Below are 27,955 nucleotides of genomic sequence, written 5' to 3'. Positions count from 1 at the left end.
GTGAACTTCACCCTCATAACAATGAGCTCTGTGCAGGGCTCAGTACCATACCAATGAGATCAGCTAACTCAGCACAGCCCAGGGATGAAGCCTAGAACTTTCCTAATCTGTGTGGGGAGGAGTTTAGGATCCTTGGACCCAAGTGCTTGATATGAAATGTGACAAACACTTGACACTAATTCGCATGATCCAACCTTTATAAGAGCCATCAGTCAGTTTGTTTTAGGCAAGCTTGTGCTTCAGGGACAAGGTCCCAGATCAATCAGGGCCTCACAGACTACATGTAATGGGAGCCTCTGGAGAGGCATGGCTCGAGGGAGGCAGTCTTTTGATCCCCAGTCACTTCAGCAGCTTCAGTTTCTTCAGTTGTTTCTGCACCTGGTCCTTGGGGCAGGGCTTCAGGGCCAGGCAAGTGGCAACATTTTCTGGCTGTTCGATCCAGAGCTTGTGATCGATGTTGGCCTCTCTCAATGTTTTGGAAAGTTTGATCAGGGTCTGTTCATCTGGTGCCTGCGTTGACACATGAAATTAGTCACAATCTTTAGAGATGGACAGGACAATCCTGCCAGGCTGGATATCAATTGCTTTAAAATGGCCTCATCCCTCTCTTTAACCCTTCAACTCACTCCTCGTGTACAACGCCAGGTAGAGGTGTACAAGTATATGTCTTGTCCAATTTATATCAATTTTCAATCATGCCTTTATGCTATATTTTAATACTAAAACTACCAACATAAACGCTTCTGTAAACAATTGTCTGTCAATGTGGTTGCAGACTTTGGCCAGTGGGTGACACTCAGCTGTGAGTCTGAGGTCACTCTGCCTCTGGAAAACATGGTGGGGAGTTCACTGGTACATCATACTTAAAAGAAAAACATGAAGAGAGCAACTGTCTAGGAATAAAACATGGCAGAGCCACAATGCATCCTCTTAACTGACCTCCATTTATACATTAGGAACATAGGAGCAGGAGTAGGTCATTCAGCCCATCGAGCCTGCCCTGCCATTCAATATGATCATGGCTGATCATCTACTTCAACAGCATGGACACAACAGGCTGAATAGCCTCCTACTGTGCAATAATTTTTCTTTGGTTCAATGCCTTTTTCCCACACTATTCTCATATCCCCTTATGTCAGGTGTATTTAGAAATCTGTCAATCTCTACTTTAAACATACTCAATGACTGAGCTTCCACAGCCCTGAGAGGTAGAGAATTACAAAGATTCACAACCCTCTGAGTAAAGAAATTTCTCCTCATCTCTGTCCAGTGGCTTCCCCCTTATTTTGAAATTGTGTTCCGTAGTTCCAGCCAGATTGCAATGTGATCACCTCTCATTCTTCGAAACTCTAGAGAATATAGGCCCAGTTTCCCCAATCTCTCTGCATAGGACAATCCCACCATCCCAGGAAGAAGTGCAGTGAACCTTCGTTGCACTCCCTCTTTGGCAATAATATCCTCCCTAAGGTAAGGGGACCAAAACTGCACACAGTACTCCAAGTGCAGTCTAACCAAGATTCTATACAACTGAAGCAAGACTTCACTACTGTACTCAAATCCTCTTGCGATAAAGGCGAACATACCATTAACCTTCCGAAATGCTTGCTGCACCTGCAGGCTAGCTTTCTGTGACTTATTGACAAGGACACCCAAGTCCCTTTGTACATCTACACTTTCTAATCTCTTGCCATTTAAGAAATACTCTGCACATCTATTCCTCCTACCAAACTGGATAACCTCACAATTTTCCACATTATATTCCATCTGCCACATTCTTGCCCACTCACTAAGTCTGTTCAAAACCCCTTGAAGCCGCTTTGCATCTTGCTCACAACATACATTCCCACCTAGTTTTGTGTCATCCACAAACTTGGAAATACTACATTTGGTCTCCACAACCAAATCATTGATTTATATTGTGAACAGCTGGGGCCGAAGCACTGATCCTTGTGGTACCCCACTAGTCACAGCCTGCCAATGTGAGAATGACCCGTTTATTCCTACTCTCTGCTTTCTGCCTGTTAACCAATCCTTAATCCATGCCAGTATATTACCTCCTATCCCATGTGTTTTAATTTTGCTAACCAACCTCCTGTGGGGGACTTTATCAAATGCCTTCTGAAAATCCAAGAATACCAAGTCCACTTTTATCAATTCTTAGTAACATCCTCAAAAACTCCAACAGGTTCGTCAAACATGATTTCCCATTCATAAATTCATGTTGACTATGCCCAATTGTTATCCAATTGTCCATTTATCACATCCTTTAGAATACTTTCTAACATTTTCCCAACGAATGATGTAAGGCTAACAGGTCTGTAATTCCCTGTTTTCTATCTCCCTCCCTTCTTAAATAGTGGGGTAACATTTGCAACCTTCCAATCTGCAGGAACCACTCCAGAATCTGTAGAATTTTGGAAGATGATCACCAATGCATCCACTATCATGATGGAGTAAGATTGTGGAATAAAGAATATGTGGCAAGAGAGAGATGGGATCAACCCAGTATCCTGGACGGTTGAGCTAAATGGGCCAAAGAGGCACAGAAAAAAGGGCGGCACAGTGGCTAGCACCGCAGCCTCACAGCTCCAGGGATCCGGGTTCAATTCTGGGTACTGCCTGTGCGGAGTTTGCAAGTTCTCCCTGTGACCGCGTGGGTTTTCGCCGGGTGCTCCGGTTTCCTCCCACAGCCAAAGACTTGCAGGTTGATAGGTAAATTGGCCATTGTAAATTTCCCCTAGTGTAGGTAGGTGGTAGGGAATATGGGATTACTGTAAGGTTCGTATAAATGGGTGGTTGTTGGTCGGCACAGACTCGGTGGGCCGAAGGTCCTGTTTCAGTGCTGCATCTCTAAATAAATAAAAAATAAATAAATAAAATATCTCCATAGATATCTCTTTCAGCACTCTGGGATGTGGAATATCAGGTCCTGGGAACTTATCAAACTTCAGCCCCATTAATTTCTCCAATACAACCTTCTTACTAATTTCCTTCAATTGCTCATTACGCCTAATCCCTTGGATCTCTAATTCTGGGAGATTTCTTGCATCTTCCTCAGTGAAGACAGACACAAAGTAATCATTTAGCTTCTCTGCCATTTCTCTATTCCCGATTATAAATTCTCCTGACTCTGCCTGCAATGGACCCACATTTTCTTAGCTAAACGTTTCCTTTTTACATACCTGTAGTAGCTTTTACAGTCCATTTTTATATTTTTTGCCAGCTTACATTCATATTCTATTCTCCCTATCTTTATCAGTTTCTTGGTCCTCCTTTGCTGTATTCCAAAATCCTCCCAATCCTCAGGTTTACTACTATTTCTGGTAACTTTATAGACCTTTTCTTTAAATCTAATACAATCCTTGACTTCCTTTGTTATCCATGGTTGACTGCCTTCACTTTTGAGGTTTTTGTTTCTTGAAATAATGTATAGTTGCTGTAAAGTATGTAATAATTCTTTAAAGACTATCCATTACCCATGTACTGTCATACCTGTCAATGTATTTTCCCAATCCACCTCAGCCAATTTGCTCCTCATATCTTCATAATTTCCATTCAAATTTAACACTCTGGCTTCAGATTGAACTACCTCACTTTCAAACATAATGCAAAATTCTATCATATTATGGTCACTCATCCCTAAAGATTCTTTTACAACAAGATTATTAATTAGCCCTTTCTCATTACATAATACTAGATCTAAAATAGCCAGTTCTCTAGTTGGTTACTCAACATACTGCTCCAGAAAACCATCCCGAACACTCCAGAAACACGCCCTGCACAGCAAAGAACAGTACAGCACAGGAACAGGCCATTCAGCCCTCCAAGCCTGCACCGATCTTGATGCCTGCCTAAACTAAAACTTTCTGCACTTCAGGGGTCCGTATCCCTCTATTCCCATCCTATTCATGTATTTGTCAAGATGCCTCTTAAATGTCTCTATGGTACCTGCTTCCACCACCTCCCCCGGCAACAAGTTCCAGGCACTCACCACCCTCTGTGTAAAGAACTTGCCTCGCACATCCCCTCTAAAGTTTTCCCCTCTCACCTTAAACCTATGTCCCCTAGTAACTGACTCTTCCACCCTGGGAAAAAGCTTCTGACTATCCACTCTGTCCATGCCGCTTATAACTTTGTAAACCTCTATCATGTCGCCCCTCCAGCTCCGTTGTTCCAGTGAAAACAATCCGAGTTTATCCAACCTCTCCTCATAGCTAATGCCCTCCAGACCAGGCAACATCCTGGTAAACCTCTTCTGTACCCTCTCCAAAGCCTCCACGTCCTTCTGGTAGTGTGGCGACCAGAATTGCACGCAATATTCTAAGTGTGGCCTAACTAAGGTTCTGTACAGCTGAGCATGACTTGCCTATTTTTATACTCTATGCCCCGACCGATGAAGGCAAGCATGCCGTATGCCTTCTTGACTACCTTATCCACCTGCGTTGCCACTTTCACTGACCTGTGGACCTGTACGCCCAGATCTCTCTGCCTGTCAATACTCCTAAGGGTTCTGCCATTTACTGTATACTTCCCACCTGTATTAGACCTTCCAAAATGCATTACCTCACATTTGTCCGAATTAAACTCCATCTGCCATTCCTCCGCCCAAGTCTCCAACCGATCTATATCCTCCTGTATCCCCTGACAATCCTCATCACTGTCCGCAACTCCACCAACCTTTGTGTCGTCCACAAACTTACAAATCAGGCCAGCTACATTTACCTCCAAATCATTCATATATACTACAAACAGCAAAGGTCCCAGCACTGATCCCTGCAGAACACCACTAGTCACATCCCTCCATTCAGAAAAGCACCCTTCCACTGCTACCCTCTGTCTTCTATGACCGAGCCAGTTCTGTATCCATCTTGCCAGCTCACCTCTGATCCCGTGTGACTTCATCTTTTGTACCAGTCTGCCATGAGGGACCTTGTCAAAGGCTTTACTGAAGTCCATATAGATAACATCCACTGCCCTTCCTTCATCTATCATCTTTGTCACTTCCTCAAAAAACTCAATCAAATTAGTAATACACGACCTCCCCTTCACAAAACCATGCTGCCTCTCGCTAATAAGTCCATTTGTTTCCAAATGGGAGTAAATCCTGTCCCGAAGAATCTTCTCCAATAAATTCCCTACCACTGACGTAAGGCTCACCGGCCTATAATTTCCTGGATTATCCTTGCTACCCTTCTTAAACAAAGAAACAACATTGGCTATTCTCCAGTCCTCTGGGACCTCACCTGTAGCCAATGAGGATGCAAAGATTTCTGTCAAGGCCCCAGCAATTTCTTCCCTGGCCTCCCTCAGTATTCTCAGTTAGATCCCATCAGCCCCTGGGGACTTATCTACCTTAATGCTGTGCAAGACACCCAACACCTCCTCCTTTTTGATAATGAGATGACCGAGACTATCTACAGTCCTGTGCTCATCATCCAAGTCCTTCTCCTTGGTGAATACTGATGCAAAGTACTCATTTAGTACCTCGCCCATTTCCTCTGGCTCCACACATAGATTCCCTCCTCTGTCCTTGAGTGGGCCAACCCTTTCCCTGGTTACCCTCTTGCTCTTTATATACGTATAAAATGCCTTGGGATTTTCCTTAATCCTGTTTGCCAATGACTTCTCATGACCCCTTTTAGCCTTCCTGACTCCTTGCTTAAGTTCCTTCCTACTGTCTTTATATTCCTCAAGGGATTCGTCTGTTCCTAGCCTTCCAGCCCTTACGAATGCTTCCTTTTTCTTTTTGACGAGGCTCACAATATCCCGCATTATCCAAGGTTCCCGAAACTTGCCAAACTTATCCTTCTTCCTCACAGGAACATACTGGTCCTGGATGCTAATCAACTGACATTTGAAAGACTCCCACTTGTCAGATGTTGATTTACCCTCAAACAGCCACCCCCAATCTAAATTCTTCAGTACCTGCCTAATATTGTTATAATTAGCCTTCCTCCAATTTAGCACCTTCACCCGAGGACTACTCTTATCCTTATCCACAAGTACCTTAAAACTTATGGAATTATGGTCACTGTTCCCGAAATGCTCCCCTACTGAAACTTAGACCACCTGGCCTGGTTCACTCCCCAATACCAGGTCCAGTACGGCCCCATCCCTAGTTGGCCTATCTATGTATTTTTTCAAGAAGCCCTCCTGGATGCTCCTTACAAATTCTGCCCCATCAAAGCTCCTCGCACTAAGTGAGTCCCAGTCAATATTGGGGAAGTTAAAATCACCCACCATTACAACCCTGTTACCGTTACATCTTTCCAAAATCTGTCTACTTATCTGCTCCTCTACCTCCCGCTGGCTGTTGGGAGGCCTGTAGTAAACCCCCAACATCGTGACTGCACCCTTCCTATTCCTGAGCTCCACCCATATTGCCTCGCTGCATGACCCCTCCGAGGTGTCCTCTCGCAGTACAGCTGTGATATTCTCCTTAACCAGTAATGCAACTCCCCCACCCCTTTTACATCCCCCTCTATCCCGCCTGAAGCTTCTAAATCCTGGAACATTTAGCTGCCAATCCTGTCCTTCCCTCAACCAAGTCTCTGTAATAGCAACAACATCATAGTTCCAAGTACTAATTCAAGCTCTAAGTTCATCTGCCTTACTTGTTATACTTCTTGCATTGAAACAAATGCACTTCAGACCACCAGTCCCGCTGTTCTCCGCAACATCTCCCTGCCTGCTCTTCCTCTTAGTCTTACTGGCCTTATTTACTAGTTCCCCCTCATTTATTTCATCTACTGTCCTACTCCTCTGGTTCCCACCCCCCTGCCACACTAGTTTAAACCCTCCCGAGTGACGCTAGCAAACCTCACAGCCAGGATATTTGTGCCCCTCCAGTTTAAATGCAACCTGTCCTTCTTGTACAGGTCCCACCTGTCCCTGAAGAGATCCCAATGATCCAGATATCTGAAACCCTCCCTTCTACTCCAGCTGTTCAGCCACGTGTTTAGCTGCACGATCTTCCTATTTCTAGCCTCACTGGCATGTGGCACAGGGAGTAATCCCGAGATTACAACCTTAGAGGTCCTGTTTTTTTAAACTTTCTACCTAACTCCCTAAACTCCCCCTGCACTACCTCATCACTCTTCCTGCCTATGTCGTTGGTACCGATGTGTTCCACAACCTCTGGCTGTTCACGCTCCCCCTTCAGAATGCCCCCTGTCCGTTCAGAGACATCCTTGACCCTGGCACCAGGGAGGCAACATACCATCCTGAAGTCTCTTTCACGTCCACAGAAGCGCCTATCTGTGCCCCTGACTATACAGTCCCCTATAACTATTGCTCTTCTGCGCTTTATCCCTCCCTGCTGAACAACAGTGCCAGCCGTGGTGCCACTGCTCTGGCTGCTGCTGTTTTCCCCTGATAGGCCATCCCCCCCCAACAGTATCCAAAACGGTATACTTGTTAGAGAGGGGGAGAGTCACAGGGGATTCCTGCACTGACTGCCTGCCCCTTCTAGCGGTCACCCATCTATCTGCCTGCACCTTGGGTGTAACCACGTCTCTAAAACTTCTGTCTATGGCACTTTCTGCCACCTGCATGCTCCTAAGTGCATCCAGTTGCCGCTCCAACCGATCCATGCGGTCTGAGAGGAGCTGCAACTGGGTACACTTCCTGCAGATGTAGTCGTCCGGAACGCTGGAAGCGTCACGGACTTCCCACATCTCACAGGTGAAGCACGTCACCCCTCTAACTGACATTTCTAGCACTATTTAGTTAATTAATATAAAATAAATCCGTACTAAATTGTTATAATTAACTATATGGTCCCTCGTGCTAGATTTCTACTATAAATATTAAATGCTAACTAAGTACAGTAATCTCCTCCCTCTGATTTAGTTACTCTACTTATTAATTAGTTAATTAGTGTTTTAATCAATTTTTATCAGTTTTATTTTCAAATTCGGTACAGATTCCCTACCAGCCAATCAGGTCACAGCTTTCCTGTGACGTCACTTTTTCAGGTTTTTTTTCGCCACCCGAGGTAACTTACCGCTCTGGAACTCCGCCCTCCGAGTCTTCTCCGAGAATCTCCGAGGTAAGTTTTTTATAATTACTGCTCTGGAAGTCCGCCCTCCAAGTCTGCTCTGAGAATCTCCGAGGTAAGTTTTTTTTAATACTTACCGCTCTGGAACTCTGCCCTCCGAGTTTGCTCCGAGAATCTCCAAGGTAAATTTTTTTTATACTTACCGCTCTGGAACTCCGCCCTCTGAGTCTGCTCCGAGAATTCCCAAGGTAAGTTTTTTATACTTACCACTCTGGAACTCCGCCCTCTGAGTCTGCTCCGAGAATCCCCGAGGTAAGTTTTTTATATAATGAGCATTGGTGCTCATTAGGTTTACCCAGTCTATGTGCAGATTGAAATCACCCATGATTACTTTATTACCCATGCCACATGCTTCTCTAATCTCCTGATTAATACCATGCCCCACACTACCACTAGTGGAACTGGAACGACAGAGGTGGAGGGGCGACATGATAGAGGTTTACAAAGTTATGAGCGGCATGGACAGAGTGGATAGTCAGAAGCTTTTTCCCTGGGTGGAAGAGTCAGTTACTAGGGGACATAGGTTCAAGGTGCGAGGGGCAAAGTTTAGAGGGGATGCACGAGGCAAGTTTTTTTACACAGAGGGTGGTGAGTGCCTGAAACCTGCTGCCGGGGGAGGTGGCATCTTGACAAATACATGAATAGGATGGGAATAGAGGGATATGGACCCCGGAAGTGCAGAAGGTTTCAGTTTAGACAGGCATCATGATCGGCGCAGGCTTGGAGGGCCGAATGGCCTGTTCCTGTTCGTTGTACTGTTTGGTGGCTTATAAACAACTCCTACCAATGTTTGCTGCCTCTTGCTGTTTCTTAGCTCCACCCAAACAGATTCCACATTTTGTTCTTCCGATCGGAGATCCTCCCTTACAAATATACAGATCCCATCCCTTATTATCAGCGCAACACCACCTCCTTTCCCTTTTTGCCGGTCCCTCTTAAATGTCAAATATCCTTGAATATTCAGTTCCCAGTCTTGGTCACCCTGTAGCCACCTTTCCATTATGGCAATTAGATCAAACCCATTTACCTCTATTTGGGCCTTTAAATCATCTACTTTGCTGCGAATGCTGTGTGCATTCAGGTAGAGTGCCCTAAACCTTGTCTTCTTGACATTCTGCATTCTAAGCCTATTTGATGCTCGCCTTTGTTTTGCCGGCCTTCTAATGTCACTTGCTACTTTTCTACCTCCTGTTACCAACTTTACTTCCTTCCAATTTGAGCTACCCCTCGCGTTCCCATCCCCCGGACAAGCTGGTTTAAACCCTCCCCAACATAACTAGCAAATCTCCCTGCGAGCAGATTAGTGCCGGTCCATCTTGTACAGGTCCCACCTGCCCCACAACCGGTCCCAATGCCTCAGATGTCTGATGCACTCCCTCCTACACCAATTCTCCAGCCATGTGTTCAATCGATCAATCCTCCTATTTCTATGCTCACTAGCACGTGGCACTGGAGTAATCCTGAGATTACTGCTTTGGAGGTCCTGCTTTTTAATTTCCTTCCTAACTCCCTAAAATCTGCTTTCAAGACCTCATCCCTCTTCCACCCTATGTCATTGGTACCAATGTGGACCATGACCTCTGGCTATTCACCTGCCCCCAGAAGGATGTCCTGCAGCTGCTCCATGACATCCTTAACCCTGGCACCAGGGAGGCAACACATCATCCTGGAGTCACGTTTACTGCCGCAGAAACACCTGTCTAATCCCGATAATCAAATCCCTTATCACTATTGCTCTTCCCCGTTTCTTCCCCCCTTCGTGTCTAGCTGAGCCGCCCGTGGTGCCACGGACTTTGCTCTGGCTGCACTCCCCCAAAGAACCATCACCCTCACCATTATCCAACATGGAAAACCGATTACCAAGCAAGATAGATTCAGGGGACTCCTGCACTGGTTCTCTTAGACTGCCTGGCGGTCACCCATCCCCTCCTAACCCGCAGTGTGACCACCTTTCTAAACATGCTATCCACGTAGTCCTCTGCCTCACGGATGCACAACAGTGACTCCAGGCGCCGCTCGAGTTCAGAGACTGGGAGCTCAAGCTTCTGCAGCCGGTGACACTTCCTGCAGATGCGTTCATGACTTCCCACATACCACAGGACGTACATTCCACTTGGCCAAGCTGACCTGCCATAAAGTAACCTTAAAAACTTTTTATTACAATGAGAAGTAAAATACCTTACCAGTTACTCACCAATCAAATTCTCTCCCATATCAAAGAGAGGGGCAGCTCCAGGAGGCTGAGAAATGGTGAAAGAAAGAAGGTAAGAGAGGAGCCCTTCCTTCACGCACCAAACTTGTACTTTACACTCTGTGCGGTCAAATTTATTTTCTTCTTAATTTATGTTCCCCTCCTTACTGAACTCTTCTTAACACTCTGTGCCTTCCAGCAGCACTCAATGCAGACAAGCAGCACTGAGAGTCCCCTCAATTTATACTCTGATTGTTTTCACTGGAACGACGAAGGTGGAGGGGCGACATGATAGTTATGTACATGTATGTTAATCCAGTTCCCTCACACTGTCCCTCAGTATGTGTATTGATGTTAATCCAGTTCCCTCACACTGTCCCTCAGTATCTGTATTGATGTTAATCCAGTTCCCTCACACTGTCCCTCAGTATGTGTATTGATGTTAAACAAGTTCCCTCACACTGTCCCTCAGTATCTGTATTGATGTTAATCCAGTTCCCTCACACTGTCCCTCAGTATGTGTATTGATGTTAATCCAGTTCCCTCACACTGTCCCTCAGTATGTGTATTGATGTTAATCCAGTTCCCTCACACTGTCCCTCAGTATCTGTATTGATGTTAATCCAGTTCCCTCACACTGTCCCTCAGTATGTGTATTGATGTTAATCCAGTTCCCTCACACTGTCCCTCAGTATGTGTATTGATGTTAATCCAGTTCCCTCACACTGTCCCTCAGTATGTGAACTGATGTTAATCCAGTTCCCTCACACTGTCCCTCAGTATGTGTATTGATGTTAATCCAGTTCCCTCACACTGTCCCTCAGTATGTGTATTGATGTTAATCCAGATCCCTCACACTGTCCCTCAGTATGTGTATTGATGTTAATCCAGTTCCCTCACACTGTCCCTCAGTATGTGTATTGATGTTAATCCAGTTCCCTCACACTGTCCCTCAGTATGTGTATTGATGTTAATCCAGTTCCCTCACACTGTCCCTCAGTATGTGTATTGATGTTAATTCAGTTCCCTCACACTGTCCCTCAGTATCTGTATTGATGTTAATCCAGTTCCCTCACACTGTCCCTCAGTATGTGTATTGATGTTAACCAGTTCCCTCACACTGTCCCTCAGTATGTGTATTGATGTTAATCCAGTTCCCTCACACTGTCCCTCAGTATGTGTATTGATGTTAATTCAGTTCCCTCACACTGTCCCTCAGTATCTGTATTGATGTTAATCCAGTTCCCTCACACTGTCCCTCAGTATGTGTATTGATGTTAATCCAGTTCCCTCACACTGTCCCTCAGTATGTGTATTGATGTTAACCAGTTCCCTCACACTGTCCCTCAGTATGTGTATTGATGTTAATCCAGTTCCCTCACACTGTCCCTCAGTATGTGTATTCATGTTAATCCAGTTCCCTCACACTGTCCCTCAGTATGTGTATTGATGTTAATTCAGTTCCCTCACACTGTCCCTCAGTATCTGTATTGATGTTAATCCAGTTCCCTCACACTGTCCCTCAGTATGTGTATTGATGTTAACCAGTTCCCTCACACTGTCCCTCAGTATGTGTATTGATGTTAATCCAGTTCCCTCACACTGTCCCTCAGTATGTGTATTGATGTTAATCCAGTTCCCTCACACTGTCCCTCAGTATGTGTATTGATGTTAATTCAGTTCCCTCACACTGTCCCTCAGTATCTGTATTGATGTTAATCCAGTTCCCTCACACTGTCCCTCAGTATCTGTATTGATGTTAATTCAGTTCCCTCACATTGTCCCTCAGTATCTGTATTGATGTTAATCCAGTTCCCTCACACTGTCCCTCAGTATGTGTATTGATGTTAACCAGTTCCCTCACACTGTCCCTCAGTATGTGTATTGATGTTAATCCAGTTCCCTCACACTGTCCCTCAGTATGTGTATTCATGTTAATCCAGTTCCCTCACACTGTCCCTCAGTATGTGTATTGATGTTAATTCAGTTCCCTCACACTGTCCCTCAGTATCTGTATTGATGTTAATCCAGTTCCCTCACACTGTCCCTCAGTATGTGTATTGATGTTAACCAGTTCCCTCACACTGTCCCTCAGTATGTGTATTGATGTTAATCCAGTTCCCTCACACTGTCCCTCAGTATGTGTATTGATGTTAATCCAGTTCCCTCACACTGTCCCTCAGTATGTGTATTGATGTTAATCCAGTTCCCTCACACTGTCCCTCAGTATGTGTATTGATGTTAATCCAGTTCCCTCACACTGTCCCTCAGTATGTGTATTGATGTTAATCCAGTTCCCTCACACTGTCCCTCAGTATGTGAACTGATGTTAATCCAGTTCCCTCACACTGTCCCTCAGTATGTGTATTGATGTTAATCCAGTTCCCTCACACTGTCCCTCAGTATGTGTATTGATGTTAATCCAGTTCCCTCACACTGTCCCTCAGTATCTGTATTGATGTTAATCCAGTTCCCTCACACTGTCCCTCAGTATCTGTATTGATGTTAATCCAGTTCCCTCACACTGTCCCTCAGTATGTGTATTGATGTTAATCCAGTTCCCTCACACTGTCCCTCAGTATCTGTATTGATGTTAATCCAGTTCCCTCACACTGTCCCTCAGTATGTGTATTGATGTTAATCCAGTTCCCTCACACTGTCCCTCAGTATGTGAACTGATGTTAATCCAGTTCCCTCACACTGTCCCTCAGTATCTGTATTGATGTTAATCCAGTTCCCTCACACTGTCCCTCAGTATGTGAACTGATGTTAATGCAGTTCCCTCACACTGTCCCTCAGTATCTGTATTGATGTTAATCCAGTTCCCTCACACTGTCCCTCAGTATGTGAACTGATGTTAATCCAGTTCCCTCACACTGTCCCTCAGTATGTGTATTGATGTTAATCCAGTTCCCTCACACTGTCCCTCAGTATGTGTATTGATGTTAATCCAGTTCCCTCACACTGTCCCTCAGTATGTGTATTGATGTTAATCCAGTTCCCTCACACTGTCCCTCAGTATGTGTATTGATGTTAATCCAGTTCCCTCACACTGTCCCTCAGTATGTGTATTGATGTTAATCCAGTTCCCTCACACTGTCCCTCAGTATGTGTATTGATGTCAATCCAGTTCCCTCACACTGTCCCTCAGTATGTGTATTGATGTTAATCCAGTTCCCTCACACTGTCCCTCAGTATGTGTATTGATGTTAATCCTGTTCCCTCACACTGTCCCTCAGTATCTGTATTGATGTTAATCCTGTTCCCTCACACTGTCCCTCAGTATGTGTATTGATGTTAATCCTGTTCCCTCACACTGTCCCTCAGTATGTGTATTGATGTTAATTCAGTTCCCTCACACTGTCCCTCAGTATCTGTATTGATGTTAATCCAGTTCCCTCACACTGTCCCTCAGTATGTGTATTGATGTTAATCCTGTTCCCTCACACTGTCCCTCAGTATGTGTATTGATGTTAATCCAGTTCCCTCACACTGTCCGTCAGTATCTGTATTGATGTTAATCCAGTTCCCTCACACTGTCCCTCAATATCTGTATTGATGTTAATCCAGTTCCCTCACACTGTCCCTCAGTATGTGTATTGATGTTAATCCAGTTCCCTCACACTGTCCCTCAGTATGTGAACTGATGTTAATCCAGTTCCCTCACACTGTCCCTCAGTATCTGTATTGATGTTAATCCAGTTCCCTCACACTGTCCCTCAGTATGTGAACTGATGTTAATCCAGTTCCCTCACACTGTCCCTCAGTATCTGTATTGATGTTAATCCAGTTCCCTCACACTGTCCCTCAGTATGTGTATTGATGTTAATCCAGTTCCCTCACACTGTCCCTCAGTATGTGTATTGATGTTAATCCAGTTCCCTCACACTGTCCCTCAGTATGTGAACTGATGTTAATCCAGTTCCCTCACACTGTCCCTCAGTATGTGTATTGATGTTAATTCAGTTCCCTCACACTGTCCCTCAGTATGTGTATTGATGTTAATCCAGTTCCCTCACACTGTCCCTCAGTATCTGTATTGATGTTAATCCAGTTCCCTCACACTGTCCCTCAGTATGTGTATTGATGTTAATCCAGTTCCCTCACACTGTCCCTCAGTATGTGAACTGATGTTAATCCAGTTCCCTCACACTGTCCCTCAGTATCTGTATTGATGTTAATCCAGTTCCCTCACACTGTCCCTCAGTATGTGTATTGATGTTAATCCAGTTCCCTCACACTGTCCCTCAGTATGTGTATTGATGTTAATCCAGTTCCCTCACACTGTCCCTCAGTATGTGTATTGATGTTAATTCAGTTCCCTCACACTGTCCCTCAGTATGTGAACTGATGTTAATCCAGTTCCCTCACACTGTCCCTCAGTATGTGTATTGATGTTAATCCAGTTCCCTCACACTGTCCCTCAGTATGTGTATTGATGTTAATCCAGTTCCCTCACACTGTCCCTCAGTATGTGTATTGATGTTAATCCAGTTCCCTCACACTGTCCCTCAGTATGTGTATTGATGTTAATCCTGTTCCCTCACACTGTCCCTCAGTATCTGTATTGATGTTAATCCTGTTCCCTCACACTGTCCCTCAGTATGTGTATTGATGTTAATCCTGTTCCCTCACACTGTCCCTCAGTATGTGTATTGATGTTAATCCAGTTCCCTCACACTGTCCCTCAGTATGTGTATTGATGTTAATCCAGTTCCCTCACACTGTCCCTCAGTATGTGAACTGATGTTAATCCAGTTCCCTCACACTGTCCCTCAGTATCTGTATTGATGTTAATCCAGTTCCCTCACACTGTCCCTCAGTATGTGAACTGATGTTAATCCAGTTCCCTCACACTGTCCCTCAGTATCTGTATTGATGTTAATCCAGTTCCCTCACACTGTCCCTCAGTATGTGTATTGATGTTAATCCAGTTCCCTCACACTGTCCCTCAGTATGTGTATTGATGTTAATCCAGTTCCCTCACACTGTCCCTCAGTATGTGAACTGATGTTAATCCAGTTCCCTCACACTGTCCCTCAGTATGTGTATTGATGTTAATTCAGTTCCCTCACACTGTCCCTCAGTATGTGTATTGATGTTAATCCAGTTCCCTCACACTGTCCCTCAGTATCTGTATTGATGTTAATCCAGTTCCCTCACACTGTCCCTCAGTATGTGTATTGATGTTAATCCAGTTCCCTCACACTGTCCCTCAGTATGTGAACTGATGTTAATCCAGTTCCCTCACACTGTCCCTCAGTATCTGTATTGATGTTAATCCAGTTCCCTCACACTGTCCCTCAGTATGTGTATTGATGTTAATCCAGTTCCCTCACACTGTCCCTCAGTATGTGTATTGATGTTAATCCAGTTCCCTCACACTGTCCCTCAGTATGTGTATTGATGTTAATTCAGTTCCCTCACACTGTCCCTCAGTATGTGTACTGATGTTAATCCAGTTCCCTCACACTGTCCCTCAGTATGTGTATTGATGTTAATCCTGTTCCCTCACACTGTCCCTCAGTATGTGTATTGATGTTAATTCAGTTCCCTCACACTGTCCCTCAGTATGTGTATTGATGTTAATCCAGTTCCCTCACACTGTCCCTCAGTATGTGTACTGATGTTAATCCAGTTCCCTCACACTGTCCCTCAGTATGTGTATTGATGTTAATCCTGTTCCCTCACACTGTCCCTCAGTATGTGTATTGATGTTAATCCAGTTCGCTCACACTGTCCCTCAGTATGTGTATTGATGTTAATCCAGTTCGCTCACACTGTCCCTCAGTATGTGTATTGATGTCAATCCAGTTCGCTCACACTGTCCCTCAGTATGTGTATCGATGTTAATCCAGTTCCCTCACACTGTCCCTCAGTATGTGTATTGATGTTAATTCAGTTCCCTCACACTGTCCCTCAGTATGTGTATTGATGTTAATCCAGTTCCCTCACACTGTCCCTCAGTATCTGTATTGATGTTAATCCAGTTCCCTCACACTGTCCCTCAGTATGTGTATTGATGTTAATTCAGTTCCCTCACACTGTCCCTCAGTATGTGTATTGATGTTAATCCTGTTCCCTCACACTGTCCCTCAGTATGTGTATTGATGTTAATCCAGTTCCCTCACACTGTCCCTCAGTATGTGTATTGATGTTAATCCAGTTCCCTCACACTGTCCCTCAGTATGTGTATTGATGTTAATTCAGTTCCCTCACACTGTCCCTCAGTATGTGCATTGATGTTAATTCAGTTCCCTCACACTGTCCCTCAGTATGTGTATTGATGTTAATCCAGTTCCCTCACACTGTCCCTCAGTATGTGTATTGATGTTAATTCAGTTCCCTCACACTGTCCCTCAGTATGTGTATTGATGTTAATCCAGTTCCCTCACACTGTCCCTCAGTATCTGTATTGATGTTAATCCAGTTCCCTCACACTGTCCCTCAGTATGTGTATTGATGTTAATCCAGTTCCCTCACACTGTCCCTCAGTATGTGTATTGATGTTAATCCAGTTCCCTCACACTGTCCCTCAGTATGTGTATTGATGTTAATTCAGTTCCCTCACACTGTCCCTCAGTATGTGTATTGATGTTAATTCAGTTCCCTCACACTGTCCCTCAGTATGTGTATTGATGTTAATCCAGTTCCCTCACACTGTCCCTCAGTATCTGTATTGATGTTAATTCAGTTCCCTCACACTGTCCCTCAGTATGTGTATTGATGTTAATTCAGTTCCCTCACACTGTCCCTCAGTATGTGTATTGATGTTAATTCAGTTCCCTCACACTGTCCCTCAGTATGTGTATTGATGTTAATCCAGTTCCCTCACACTGCCCCTCAGTATGTGTATTGATGTTAATTCAGTTCCCTCACACTGTCCCTCAGTATGTGTATTGATGTTAATTCAGTTCCCTCACACTGTCCCTCAGTATCTGTATTGATGTTAATTCAGTTCCCTCACACTGTCCCTCAGTATGTGTATTGATGTTAATCCAGTTCCCTCACACTGTCCCTCAGTATGTGTATTGATGTTAATCCAGTTCCCTCACACTGTCCCTCAGTATGTGTATTGATGTTAATCCAGTTCCCTCACACTGTCCCTCAGTATCTGTATTGATGTTAATCCAGTTCCCTCACACTGTCCCTCAGTATGTGAACTGATGTTAATCCAGTTCCCTCACACTGTCCCTCAGTATCTGTATTGATGTTAATCCAGTTCCCTCACACTGTCCCTCAGTATGTGAACTGATGTTAATCCAGTTCCCTCACACTGTCCCTCAGTATCTGTATTGATGTTAATCCAGTTCCCTCACACTGTCCCTCAGTATGTGTATTGATGTTAATCCAGTTCCCTCACACTGTCCCTCAGTATGTGTATTGATGTTAATCCAGTTCCCTCACACTGTCCCTCAGTATGTGAACTGATGTTAATCCAGTTCCCTCACACTGTCCCTCAGTATGTGTATTGATGTTAATTCAGTTCCCTCACACTGTCCCTCAGTATGTGTATTGATGTTAATCCAGTTCCCTCACACTGTCCCTCAGTATCTGTATTGATGTTAATCCAGTTCCCTCACACTGTCCCTCAGTATGTGTATTGATGTTAATCCAGTTCCCTCACACTGTCCCTCAGTATGTGAACTGATGTTAATCCAGTTCCCTCACACTGTCCCTCAGTATCTGTATTGATGTTAATCCAGTTCCCTCACACTGTCCCTCAGTATGTGTATTGATGTTAATCCAGTTCCCTCACACTGTCCCTCAGTATGTGTATTGATGTTAATCCAGTTCCCTCACACTGTCCCTCAGTATGTGTATTGATGTTAATTCAGTTCCCTCACACTGTCCCTCAGTATGTGTACTGATGTTAATCCAGTTCCCTCACACTGTCCCTCAGTATGTGTATTGATGTTAATCCTGTTCCCTCACACTGTCCCTCAGTATGTGTATTGATGTTAATTCAGTTCCCTCACACTGTCCCTCAGTATGTGTATTGATGTTAATCCAGTTCCCTCACACTGTCCCTCAGTATGTGTACTGATGTTAATCCAGTTCCCTCACACTGTCCCTCAGTATGTGTATTGATGTTAATCCTGTTCCCTCACACTGTCCCTCAGTATGTGTATTGATGTTAATCCAGTTCGCTCACACTGTCCCTCAGTATGTGTATTGATGTTAATCCAGTTCGCTCACACTGTCCCTCAGTATGTGTATTGATGTCAATCCAGTTCGCTCACACTGTCCCTCAGTATGTGTATCGATGTTAATCCAGTTCCCTCACACTGTCCCTCAGTATGTGTATTGATGTTAATTCAGTTCCCTCACACTGTCCCTCAGTATGTGTATTGATGTTAATCCAGTTCCCTCACACTGTCCCTCAGTATCTGTATTGATGTTAATCCAGTTCCCTCACACTGTCCCTCAGTATGTGCATTGATGTTAATTCAGTTCCCTCACACTGTCCCTCAGTATGTGTATTGATGTTAATCCAGTTCCCTCACACTGTCCCTCAGTATGTGTATTGATGTTAATTCAGTTCCCTCACACTGTCCCTCAGTATGTGTATTGATGTTAATCCAGTTCCCTCACACTGTCCCTCAGTATGTGTATTGATGTTAATTCAGTTCCCTCACACTGTCCCTCAGTATGTGTATTGATGTTAATCCTGTTCCCTCACACTGTCCCTCAGTATGTGTATTGATGTTAATCCAGTTCGCTCACACTGTCCCTCAGTATGTGTATTGATGTTAATCCAGTTCGCTCACACTGTCCCTCAGTATGTGTATTGATGTCAATCCAGTTCGCTCACACTGTCCCTCAGTATGTGTATCGATGTTAATCCAGTTCCCTCACACTGTCCCTCAGTATGTGTATTGATGTTAATTCAGTTCCCTCACACTGTCCCTCAGTATGTGTATTGATGTTAATCCAGTTCCCTCACACTGTCCGTCAGTATCTGTATTGATGTTAATCCAGTTCCCTCACACTGTCCCTCAATATCTGTATTGATGTTAATCCAGTTCCCTCACACTGTCCCTCAGTATGTGTATTGATGTTAATCCAGTTCCCTCACACTGTCCCTCAGTATGTGAACTGATGTTAATCCAGTTCCCTCACACTGTCCCTCAGTATCTGTATTGATGTTAATCCAGTTCCCTCACACTGTCCCTCAGTATGTGAACTGATGTTAATCCAGTTCCCTCACACTGTCCCTCAGTATCTGTATTGATGTTAATCCAGTTCCCTCACACTGTCCCTCAGTATGTGTATTGATGTTAATCCAGTTCCCTCACACTGTCCCTCAGTATGTGTATTGATGTTAATCCAGTTCCCTCACACTGTCCCTCAGTATGTGAACTGATGTTAATCCAGTTCCCTCACACTGTCCCTCAGTATGTGTATTGATGTTAATTCAGTTCCCTCACACTGTCCCTCAGTATGTGTATTGATGTTAATCCAGTTCCCTCACACTGTCCCTCAGTATCTGTATTGATGTTAATCCAGTTCCCTCACACTGTCCCTCAGTATGTGTATTGATGTTAATCCAGTTCCCTCACACTGTCCCTCAGTATGTGAACTGATGTTAATCCAGTTCCCTCACACTGTCCCTCAGTATCTGTATTGATGTTAATCCAGTTCCCTCACACTGTCCCTCAGTATGTGTATTGATGTTAATCCAGTTCCCTCACACTGTCCCTCAGTATGTGTATTGATGTTAATCCAGTTCCCTCACACTGTCCCTCAGTATGTGTATTGATGTTAATTCAGTTCCCTCACACTGTCCCTCAGTATGTGAACTGATGTTAATCCAGTTCCCTCACACTGTCCCTCAGTATGTGTATTGATGTTAATCCAGTTCCCTCACACTGTCCCTCAGTATGTGTATTGATGTTAATCCAGTTCCCTCACACTGTCCCTCAGTATCTGTATTGATGTTAATCCTGTTCCCTCACACTGTCCCTCAGTATGTGTATTGATGTTAATCCTGTTCCCTCACACTGTCCCTCAGTATGTGTATTGATGTTAATCCAGTTCCCTCACACTGTCCCTCAGTATGTGTATTGATGTTAATCCAGTTCCCTCACACTGTCCCTCAGTATGTGAACTGATGTTAATCCAGTTCCCTCACACTGTCCCTCAGTATCTGTATTGATGTTAATCCAGTTCCCTCACACTGTCCCTCAGTATGTGAACTGATGTTAATCCAGTTCCCTCACACTGTCCCTCAGTATCTGTATTGATGTTAATCCAGTTCCCTCACACTGTCCCTCAGTATGTGTATTGATGTTAATCCAGTTCCCTCACACTGTCCCTCAGTATGTGTATTGATGTTAATCCAGTTCCCTCACACTGTCCCTCAGTATGTGAACTGATGTTAATCCAGTTCCCTCACACTGTCCCTCAGTATGTGTATTGATGTTAATTCAGTTCCCTCACACTGTCCCTCAGTATGTGTATTGATGTTAATCCAGTTCCCTCACACTGTCCCTCAGTATCTGTATTGATGTTAATCCAGTTCCCTCACACTGTCCCTCAGTATGTGTATTGATGTTAATCCAGTTCCCTCACACTGTCCCTCAGTATGTGAACTGATGTTAATCCAGTTCCCTCACACTGTCCCTCAGTATCTGTATTGATGTTAATCCAGTTCCCTCACACTGTCCCTCAGTATGTGTATTGATGTTAATCCAGTTCCCTCACACTGTCCCTCAGTATGTGTATTGATGTTAATCCAGTTCCCTCACACTGTCCCTCAGTATGTGTATTGATGTTAATTCAGTTCCCTCACACTGTCCCTCAGTATGTGTACTGATGTTAATCCAGTTCCCTCACACTGTCCCTCAGTATGTGTATTGATGTTAATCCTGTTCCCTCACACTGTCCCTCAGTATGTGTATTGATGTTAATTCAGTTCCCTCACACTGTCCCTCAGTATGTGTATTGATGTTAATCCAGTTCCCTCACACTGTCCCTCAGTATGTGTACTGATGTTAATCCAGTTCCCTCACACTGTCCCTCAGTATGTGTATTGATGTTAATCCTGTTCCCTCACACTGTCCCTCAGTATGTGTATTGATGTTAATCCAGTTCGCTCACACTGTCCCTCAGTATGTGTATTGATGTTAATCCAGTTCGCTCACACTGTCCCTCAGTATGTGTATTGATGTCAATCCAGTTCGCTCACACTGTCCCTCAGTATGTGTATCGATGTTAATCCAGTTCCCTCACACTGTCCCTCAGTATGTGTATTGATGTTAATTCAGTTCCCTCACACTGTCCCTCAGTATGTGTATTGATGTTAATCCAGTTCCCTCACACTGTCCCTCAGTATCTGTATTGATGTTAATCCAGTTCCCTCACACTGTCCCTCAGTATGTGTATTGATGTTAATTCAGTTCCCTCACACTGTCCCTCAGTATGTGTATTGATGTTAATCCTGTTCCCTCACACTGTCCCTCAGTATGTGTATTGATGTTAATCCAGTTCCCTCACACTGTCCCTCAGTATGTGTATTGATGTTAATCCAGTTCCCTCACACTGTCCCTCAGTATGTGTATTGATGTTAATTCAGTTCCCTCACACTGTCCCTCAGTATGTGCATTGATGTTAATTCAGTTCCCTCACACTGTCCCTCAGTATGTGTATTGATGTTAATCCAGTTCCCTCACACTGTCCCTCAGTATGTGTATTGATGTTAATTCAGTTCCCTCACACTGTCCCTCAGTATGTGTATTGATGTTAATCCAGTTCCCTCACACTGTCCCTCAGTATCTGTATTGATGTTAATCCAGTTCCCTCACACTGTCCCTCAGTATGTGTATTGATGTTAATCCAGTTCCCTCACACTGTCCCTCAGTATGTGTATTGATGTTAATCCAGTTCCCTCACACTGTCCCTCAGTATGTGTATTGATGTTAATTCAGTTCCCTCACACTGTCCCTCAGTATGTGTATTGATGTTAATTCAGTTCCCTCACACTGTCCCTCAGTATGTGTATTGATGTTAATCCAGTTCCCTCACACTGTCCCTCAGTATCTGTATTGATGTTAATTCAGTTCCCTCACACTGTCCCTCAGTATGTGTATTGATGTTAATTCAGTTCCCTCACACTGTCCCTCAGTATGTGTATTGATGTTAATTCAGTTCCCTCACACTGTCCCTCAGTATGTGTATTGATGTTAATCCAGTTCCCTCACACTGCCCCTCAGTATGTGTATTGATGTTAATTCAGTTCCCTCACACTGTCCCTCAGTATGTGTATTGATGTTAATTCAGTTCCCTCACACTGTCCCTCAGTATCTGTATTGATGTTAATTCAGTTCCCTCACACTGTCCCTCAGTATGTGTATTGATGTTAATCCAGTTCCCTCACACTGTCCCTCAGTATGTGTATTGATGTTAATCCAGTTCCCTCACACTGTCCCTCAGTATGTGTATTGATGTTAATCCAGTTCCCTCACACTGTCCCTCAGTATCTGTATTGATGTTAATCCAGTTCCCTCACACTGTCCCTCAGTATGTGAACTGATGTTAATCCAGTTCCCTCACACTGTCCCTCAGTATCTGTATTGATGTTAATCCAGTTCCCTCACACTGTCCCTCAGTATGTGAACTGATGTTAATCCAGTTCCCTCACACTGTCCCTCAGTATCTGTATTGATGTTAATCCAGTTCCCTCACACTGTCCCTCAGTATGTGTATTGATGTTAATCCAGTTCCCTCACACTGTCCCTCAGTATGTGTATTGATGTTAATCCAGTTCCCTCACACTGTCCCTCAGTATGTGAACTGATGTTAATCCAGTTCCCTCACACTGTCCCTCAGTATGTGTATTGATGTTAATTCAGTTCCCTCACACTGTCCCTCAGTATGTGTATTGATGTTAATCCAGTTCCCTCACACTGTCCCTCAGTATCTGTATTGATGTTAATCCAGTTCCCTCACACTGTCCCTCAGTATGTGTATTGATGTTAATCCAGTTCCCTCACACTGTCCCTCAGTATGTGAACTGATGTTAATCCAGTTCCCTCACACTGTCCCTCAGTATCTGTATTGATGTTAATCCAGTTCCCTCACACTGTCCCTCAGTATGTGTATTGATGTTAATCCAGTTCCCTCACACTGTCCCTCAGTATGTGTATTGATGTTAATCCAGTTCCCTCACACTGTCCCTCAGTATGTGTATTGATGTTAATTCAGTTCCCTCACACTGTCCCTCAGTATGTGTACTGATGTTAATCCAGTTCCCTCACACTGTCCCTCAGTATGTGTATTGATGTTAATCCTGTTCCCTCACACTGTCCCTCAGTATGTGTATTGATGTTAATTCAGTTCCCTCACACTGTCCCTCAGTATGTGTATTGATGTTAATCCAGTTCCCTCACACTGTCCCTCAGTATGTGTACTGATGTTAATCCAGTTCCCTCACACTGTCCCTCAGTATGTGTATTGATGTTAATCCTGTTCCCTCACACTGTCCCTCAGTATGTGTATTGATGTTAATCCAGTTCGCTCACACTGTCCCTCAGTATGTGTATTGATGTTAATCCAGTTCGCTCACACTGTCCCTCAGTATGTGTATTGATGTCAATCCAGTTCGCTCACACTGTCCCTCAGTATGTGTATCGATGTTAATCCAGTTCCCTCACACTGTCCCTCAGTATGTGTATTGATGTTAATTCAGTTCCCTCACACTGTCCCTCAGTATGTGTATTGATGTTAATCCAGTTCCCTCACACTGTCCCTCAGTATCTGTATTGATGTTAATCCAGTTCCCTCACACTGTCCCTCAGTATGTGCATTGATGTTAATTCAGTTCCCTCACACTGTCCCTCAGTATGTGTATTGATGTTAATCCAGTTCCCTCACACTGTCCCTCAGTATGTGTATTGATGTTAATTCAGTTCCCTCACACTGTCCCTCAGTATGTGTATTGATGTTAATCCAGTTCCCTCACACTGTCCCTCAGTATGTGTATTGATGTTAATTCAGTTCCCTCACACTGTCCCTCAGTATGTGTATTGATGTTAATCCTGTTCCCTCACACTGTCCCTCAGTATGTGTATTGATGTTAATCCAGTTCGCTCACACTGTCCCTCAGTATGTGTATTGATGTTAATCCAGTTCGCTCACACTGTCCCTCAGTATGTGTATTGATGTCAATCCAGTTCGCTCACACTGTCCCTCAGTATGTGTATCGATGTTAATCCAGTTCCCTCACACTGTCCCTCAGTATGTGTATTGATGTTAATTCAGTTCCCTCACACTGTCCCTCAGTATGTGTATTGATGTTAATCCAGTTCCCTCACACTGTCCCTCAGTATCTGTATTGATGTTAATCCAGTTCCCTCACACTGTCCCTCAGTATGTGTATTGATGTTAATTCAGTTCCCTCACACTGTCCCTCAGTATGTGTATTGATGTTAATCCTGTTCCCTCACACTGTCCCTCAGTATGTGTATTGATGTTAATCCAGTTCCCTCACACTGTCCCTCAGTATGTGTATTGATGTTAATCCAGTTCCCTCACACTGTCCCTCAGTATGTGTATTGATGTTAATTCAGTTCCCTCACACTGTCCCTCAGTATGTGCATTGATGTTAATTCAGTTCCCTCACACTGTCCCTCAGTATGTGTATTGATGTTAATCCAGTTCCCTCACACTGTCCCTCAGTATGTGTATTGATGTTAATTCAGTTCCCTCACACTGTCCCTCAGTATGTGTATTGATGTTAATCCAGTTCCCTCACACTGTCCCTCAGTATCTGTATTGATGTTAATCCAGTTCCCTCACACTGTCCCTCAGTATGTGTATTGATGTTAATCCAGTTCCCTCACACTGTCCCTCAGTATGTGTATTGATGTTAATCCAGTTCCCTCACACTGTCCCTCAGTATGTGTATTGATGTTAATTCAGTTCCCTCACACTGTCCCTCAGTATGTGTATTGATGTTAATTCAGTTCCCTCACACTGTCCCTCAGTATGTGTATTGATGTTAATCCAGTTCCCTCACACTGTCCCTCAGTATCTGTATTGATGTTAATTCAGTTCCCTCACACTGTCCCTCAGTATGTGTATTGATGTTAATTCAGTTCCCTCACACTGTCCCTCAGTATGTGTATTGATGTTAATTCAGTTCCCTCACACTGTCCCTCAGTATGTGTATTGATGTTAATCCAGTTCCCTCACACTGCCCCTCAGTATGTGTATTGATGTTAATCCTGTTCCCTCACACTGTCCCTCAGTATGTGTATTGATGTTAATCCAGTTCGCTCACACTGTCCCTCAGTATGTGTATTGATGTTAATCCAGTTCGCTCACACTGTCCCTCAGTATGTGTATTGATGTCAATCCAGTTCGCTCACACTGTCCCTCAGTATGTGTATCGATGTTAATCCAGTTCCCTCACACTGTCCCTCAGTATGTGTATTGATGTTAATTCAGTTCCCTCACACTGTCCCTCAGTATGTGTATTGATGTTAATCCAGTTCCCTCACACTGTCCCTCAGTATCTGTATTGATGTTAATCCAGTTCCCTCACACTGTCCCTCAGTATGTGTATTGATGTTAATCCAGTTCCCTCACACTGTCCCTCAGTATCTGTATTGATGTTAATCCAGTTCCCTCACACTGTCCCTCAGTATGTGTATTGATGTTAATCCAGTTCCCTCACACTGTCCCTCAGTATGTGAACTGATGTTAATCCAGTTCCCTCACACTGTCCCTCAGTATCTGTATTGATGTTAATCCAGTTCCCTCACACTGTCCCTCAGTATGTGTATTGATGTTAATCCAGTTCCCTCACACTGTCCCTCAGTATGTGTATTGATGTTAATCCAGTTCCCTCACACTGTCCCTCAGTATGTGTATTGATGTTAATTCAGTTCCCTCACACTGTCCCTCAGTATGTGTACTGATGTTAATCCAGTTCCCTCACACTGTCCCTCAGTATGTGTATTGATGTTAATCCTGTTCCCTCACACTGTCCCTCAGTATGTGTATTGATGTTAATTCAGTTCCCTCACACTGTCCCTCAGTATGTGTATTGATGTTAATCCAGTTCCCTCACACTGTCCCTCAGTATGTGTACTGATGTTAATCCAGTTCCCTCACACTGTCCCTCAGTATGTGTATTGATGTTAATCCTGTTCCCTCACACTGTCCCTCAGTATGTGTATTGATGTTAATCCAGTTCGCTCACACTGTCCCTCAGTATGTGTATTGATGTTAATCCAGTTCGCTCACACTGTCCCTCAGTATGTGTATTGATGTCAATCCAGTTCGCTCACACTGTCCCTCAGTATGTGTATTGATGTTAATTCAGTTCCCTCACACTGTCCCTCAGTATGTGTATTGATGTTAATCCAGTTCCCTCACACTGTCCCTCAGTATCTGTATTGATGTTAATCCAGTTCCCTCACACTGTCCCTCAGTATGTGTATTGATGTTAATTCAGTTCCCTCACACTGTCCCTCAGTATGTGTATTGATGTTAATTCAGTTCCCTCACACTGTCCCTCAGTATGTGTATTGATGTTAATCCAGTTCCCTCACACTGTCCCTCAGTATCTGTATTGATGTTAATCCAGTTCCCTCACACTGTCCCTCAGTATGTGTATTGATGTTAATTCAGTTCCCTCACACTGTCCCTCAGTATGTGTATTGATGTTAATCCTGTTCCCTCACACTGTCCCTCAGTATGTGTATTGATGTTAATCCAGTTCCCTCACACTGTCCCTCAGTATGTGTATTGATGTTAATCCAGTTCCCTCACACTGTCCCTCAGTATGTGTATTGATGTTAATTCAGTTCCCTCACACTGTCCCTCAGTATGTGCATTGATGTTAATTCAGTTCCCTCACACTGTCCCTCAGTATGTGTATTGATGTTAATCCAGTTCCCTCACACTGTCCCTCAGTATGTGTATTGATGTTAATTCAGTTCCCTCACACTGTCCCTCAGTATGTGTATTGATGTTAATCCAGTTCCCTCACACTGTCCCTCAGTATCTGTATTGATGTTAATCCAGTTCCCTCACACTGTCCCTCAGTATGTGTATTGATGTTAATCCAGTTCCCTCACACTGTCCCTCAGTATGTGTATTGATGTTAATCCAGTTCCCTCACACTGTCCCTCAGTATGTGTATTGATGTTAATTCAGTTCCCTCACACTGTCCCTCAGTATGTGTATTGATGTTAATTCAGTTCCCTCACACTGTCCCTCAGTATGTGTATTGATGTTAATCCAGTTCCCTCACACTGTCCCTCAGTATGTGTATTGATGTTAATTCAGTTCCCTCACACTGTCCCTCAGTATGTGTATTGATGTTAATTCAGTTCCCTCACACTGTCCCTCAGTATGTGTATTGATGTTAATCCAGTTCCCTCACACTGTCCCTCAGTATGTGTATTGATGTTAATTCTCTCACCTCCAGCACCACCTTCCTCATGCTGTCCAGTTCACTCAGATATTTCTGGGTATTGGGCTCCGGGTAGAACAGGTGGATGGCGGCGATGCTGGCGTGACAGGCCTGGGCCACGAGTGCTCCGAGGGTCCATCCCGGACTTCGCTGCAGGTCTCCCCGCAACACTACATACTGAACCAGAGAGTTGCGAGCGGCAGTCCCCAGCTCCGCCATTTGGCCGCCTCGATGCCTGTGGTGAAGACGAGCTGACCCGGAAACGAACGCTTGAGCTGAA

General features: G+C 44.2%; 1 protein-coding gene across 1 annotated transcript; it reads right to left on the bottom strand.

The window, feature by feature from the left end:
* Positions 1 to 179: 179 nt before the first annotated feature.
* ptrhd1 (peptidyl-tRNA hydrolase domain containing 1) lies at positions 180 to 27,951 on the bottom strand. The gene is made up of 2 exons (XM_068028434.1): positions 27,685 to 27,951; positions 180 to 510 (listed from the first exon to the last, which is right to left on the bottom strand). The coding sequence occupies exons 1-2, from the start codon at positions 27,892 to 27,894 to the stop codon at positions 340 to 342; spliced, it is 381 nt and encodes a 126-aa protein (XP_067884535.1). The 5' UTR covers positions 27,895 to 27,951; the 3' UTR covers positions 180 to 339.
* Positions 27,952 to 27,955: the final 4 nt, after the last annotated feature.

The sequence above is a fragment of the Heterodontus francisci genome, unplaced genomic scaffold (genome assembly GCF_036365525.1).
Source record: "Heterodontus francisci isolate sHetFra1 unplaced genomic scaffold, sHetFra1.hap1 HAP1_SCAFFOLD_705, whole genome shotgun sequence".
NCBI classification, from domain to species: domain Eukaryota; kingdom Metazoa; phylum Chordata; class Chondrichthyes; order Heterodontiformes; family Heterodontidae; genus Heterodontus; species Heterodontus francisci.
The sequence above is the reverse complement of the archived record's forward strand: the minus strand, read 5'-3'. Positions and strand labels throughout refer to the sequence as shown.

Coding starts and splice junctions, on each gene's coding strand:
- ptrhd1 (XM_068028434.1), bottom strand. CDS start 27,894: ATGGCGGAGCTGGGGACTGCCGCTCGCAACTCTCTGGTTCAGTATGTA. Junction 511..27,684: donor TGAGGAAGGTGGTGCTGGAG/GTGAGAGAATTA, acceptor GTGTCAACGCAG/GCACCAGATGAACAGACCCT.